The 3,107-nt window shown below is 50.4% G+C and overlaps 1 protein-coding gene across 1 annotated transcript in view; it reads right to left on the bottom strand.

Annotated features, from left to right (window-relative positions):
- The window catches only part of LOC113205034 (ras-related protein Rab-37), a 32,975-nt gene that overhangs the window by 8,034 nt on the left and 21,834 nt on the right, over positions 1 to 3,107 (bottom strand). The window contains exons 4-5 of the mRNA XM_052265048.1: positions 1,470 to 1,578; positions 1,253 to 1,363 (exon numbers count right to left, since the gene is read on the bottom strand). Of these exons, the coding sequence (XP_052121008.1) occupies positions 1,253 to 1,363; positions 1,470 to 1,578 (220 nt within the window). The remainder of the gene's footprint in view (positions 1 to 1,252; positions 1,364 to 1,469; positions 1,579 to 3,107) is intronic.

The raw sequence follows: 3,107 nt of genomic DNA, 5'->3' as shown, positions 1-3,107 counted from the left end.
GTGTTTAATGTTGCACGCCAATTTGCTTTGTGGTGGTGGGGGGGGGGGTACGTAAGGAGCAACTAAGAATGAAGTCAAATTTGAAGTGTTTACGATGTGTTGTCGTGGGCATACAGCTCACGGCTTTGGGAGGGGCAAATCGGGGCAAATTAGTATCTGGGGCTCTACCGTCTGCGATTAAATGTCGATTTATTTAACACTTCCAGTATATTGAGTGATTTAAGGATACGATGCGAGTTCACTTGTTCGTTGTACAGACAGTATCTGAGCTTGGAAGTAAGAGGTAAGAAGCAAGCGCGAAGCAAGCAAAGTTTTTGATATTTTTCTGTTGGGAGCAAAAATTATAGGATAAAGATGTGAGCGGAATGTTAAGAAAACTTTGGAAACCCACGAAATACAATTAGAAGTAGACTGAACACCCAAGCGTGTGAATGTCGCACACTCGCAGGTGTGTGAACGCCATTCGTACATTTGCACGTGAAGGCACAAATGTGTGAATTTCAAAGGAAAATTCACACTTTTACTTCAGTGTAAGAATATGGATTCACACACCTACAAAGTTTGCGACGAAGTGTTTCGAGTGCACGCACACACCAGAAAGAGCTTTGACAACGCAAGCAAAGGAAGCGACTCCCCCCCCCCCAAAAAAAAGAAGAAAAAGACACACAAAAAGAAACTACGCTTGTAACTGGCGTAAAAACGAAAAGGAAGGGGAAGGGAGACATTCATGAAACAAAATTGATTTTGTGCTAAAGTATAAACTCGTCCTCGTCCGTTGAGACTGCAAACGAGTTCAAAGGCACTGAGCCTTTTCTTATTTGGGGGAGGGGGAGCAAGACTGGGAGGTACAGTAACGGGTTTTACTCCTGTTTGCAGTGTTTACAGAGCAAGTGCGCCACGTGCATGAGTGGAAGGAAAAAAATGTTCCGCTCTGCTGGTTGCGTGATTTCTACCCTCGGCAAGTTGTTATAGCGAGCGCTCTCCATCAAGAGTTTGGTCGAGATGGGGATGAGGCTGCCCCAGGCCCAGCAAAGCGGCCGATATGGGGAAGAGAGAGGGAGAGAGAAAAAAAATGAGAGAGAGGGAAGGGGGGGATGGGGGGGGGAGGGGTCCACGGCTCGCATTGCGATAGGGAGGGTCGAGATGTGGCGAGTCTCAGCCGCCTCGGCGCTGAAGTTGCCCCCTCCGGCTCAGTAACTTGCCCGTGAAAGCAAACGCCCCCCCTCCCTACACCTGTCCCCATGCGACTCACCCAGCAACATGATGACCACGTCGTCCTGCGCGTACTCCCGGATCTCCCCCAGCCACGCCCGGATGTTGTCGAAGCTCGCCTTGTTGGTCACGTCATACAGGAGGAGCAGGGCTGAGGAGGGCGAAACGAAGCCACGGTTGAAAACGCAAGGAAAGGGAGGAAAAACAAGTATTGCACGACGGAATAATTGTATATGAAAAAAAAAAAAAGTCGGTACCGTGCGCGTCCCTGTAGTACGCGTGGGTGACGCTGCGGAACCGCTCCTGCCCGGCCGTGTCCCAGATCTGCAGCTTCACCTTGACTCCGTCCACCGTCACCAGCTTGTTCTGAAACGTACAAAATAAATAGTGTTACTATCATCCATAATAAGACACAAAGGAGGTGAGGAGGTGGGTGCGGGACGGGGAGTCATCTCCCATATGTGTCCCATGGATGATGTCCAGTGTGTCTTTGTGAGTGTTATATTCCATTTGGCATCGGGGAGAATGGGAAGCAAATACACGAAAGAGGAAAAAAAGAAGAGAAGAGTAAAGTTGAAGTGAGCGGCGCCGAACGGCGCGTGCACACTTCTGGAGAGGGGTGGTATCCAGGAGGAGAACGCTCCCGGCCGGGCGGCGTGAGGTGAGCGTTGCATTTTCCCGCGACACGACCTGCATTAATTAAAAGACCGAGGAGAGGAGCAAGGTGGCGGCAGAGGCGGCAGCATCCGCTCGCTACGAGCCTCAAAGAGGCGAAAAAGAGAACCAGAGGAAGAAATTACGGGAACACTATTTTCAGACTTACATTCAGTGTCAATATTTGATTGGTTATTATTGCAACAAAACTACTATATTCTATGTCGTAGCGTGCGATATGACGCGAGGGTTTAGAACTCGTGGCAGTCTGCAGAACAATTCGAAATGCTGCTGCACGGACTTCTCTATTACGCTATGAAGTTTAGTGAAGTGCTTTTGCACCTGGCTGTGGGAAGGGAGAGGGGGGTGAAGAGAGAGGGGGAGGAGAGAGGGAGAGAGAGAGAGAGAGAGAGAGAGAGAGAGAGAGAGAGAGAGAGAGGCGGGGGAGAGCAGAGAGTGAGAGGGAGGAGAGAGAACCACTTTAACTATACCCAATCCACTTATTCCCTTGCAGTCGCACCAACGCCTTTGAGGAGGGGGTTAGTCAGAAAATAAACCACGCTGCACCACAAAGGGAAAGGGATGGGGGAAAATGGGTGAAGTGGTTTGGGAGCGGCCCCTTAAGGATCGTACAGAAACTACGTCCGTTTTTCTCAGATTCGTTCGGCTTGACGCCTGCGAGACACGAGGTAGGCCAGCCCACAGTACACGCATGCACTACAGGCAAAATCCTGCCTACCCATCAGGCGCTATGAGAGCTTCACAGCTGATCTTGCTCTTGCGGCAGGTTCGTAACCGCAAATGGGGGAACTCACTTTCTGGATGATCTCTTAACGGCTGGCTGGCTGACGGCGTCTGGACCCGAGGTTCTCTCATTTTTACCATTTTTAGGTAAGTTCGAGGTAAATCCCCCCGAGGAAGCGAGCACACGGTTTCAGCCACATGCTACTCCCCGTCCACTCGTTACGGACTTTAGACTATATATTCCATCTAAATACGCAGATGATATTGGGCTACCCCCACCGATGGCACTGTTCAGCAGAGGATGAGGACTGCGAGTCGCGCCCTTTATTGTGCAGCACGGCTGCATGGAAACAAAGCGGATTTTGATTACACTTCTGTGTCTCTCTCTGTGTCTGTCCCTCCAGCTCTCCACCTCTCTCTCTCTCTCTCTCTCTCTCTCTCTCTCTCTCTCTCTCTCTCTCTCTCTCTCTGGGGCGCGCATACATACACAGACCAAC

Source organism: Frankliniella occidentalis, unplaced genomic scaffold (assembly GCF_000697945.3).
Source record: "Frankliniella occidentalis isolate FOCC.00 unplaced genomic scaffold, Focc_3.1 Scaffold23, whole genome shotgun sequence".
NCBI lineage: Eukaryota > Metazoa > Arthropoda > Insecta > Thysanoptera > Thripidae > Frankliniella > Frankliniella occidentalis.
The sequence above is the reverse complement of the archived record's forward strand: the minus strand, read 5'-3'. Positions and strand labels throughout refer to the sequence as shown.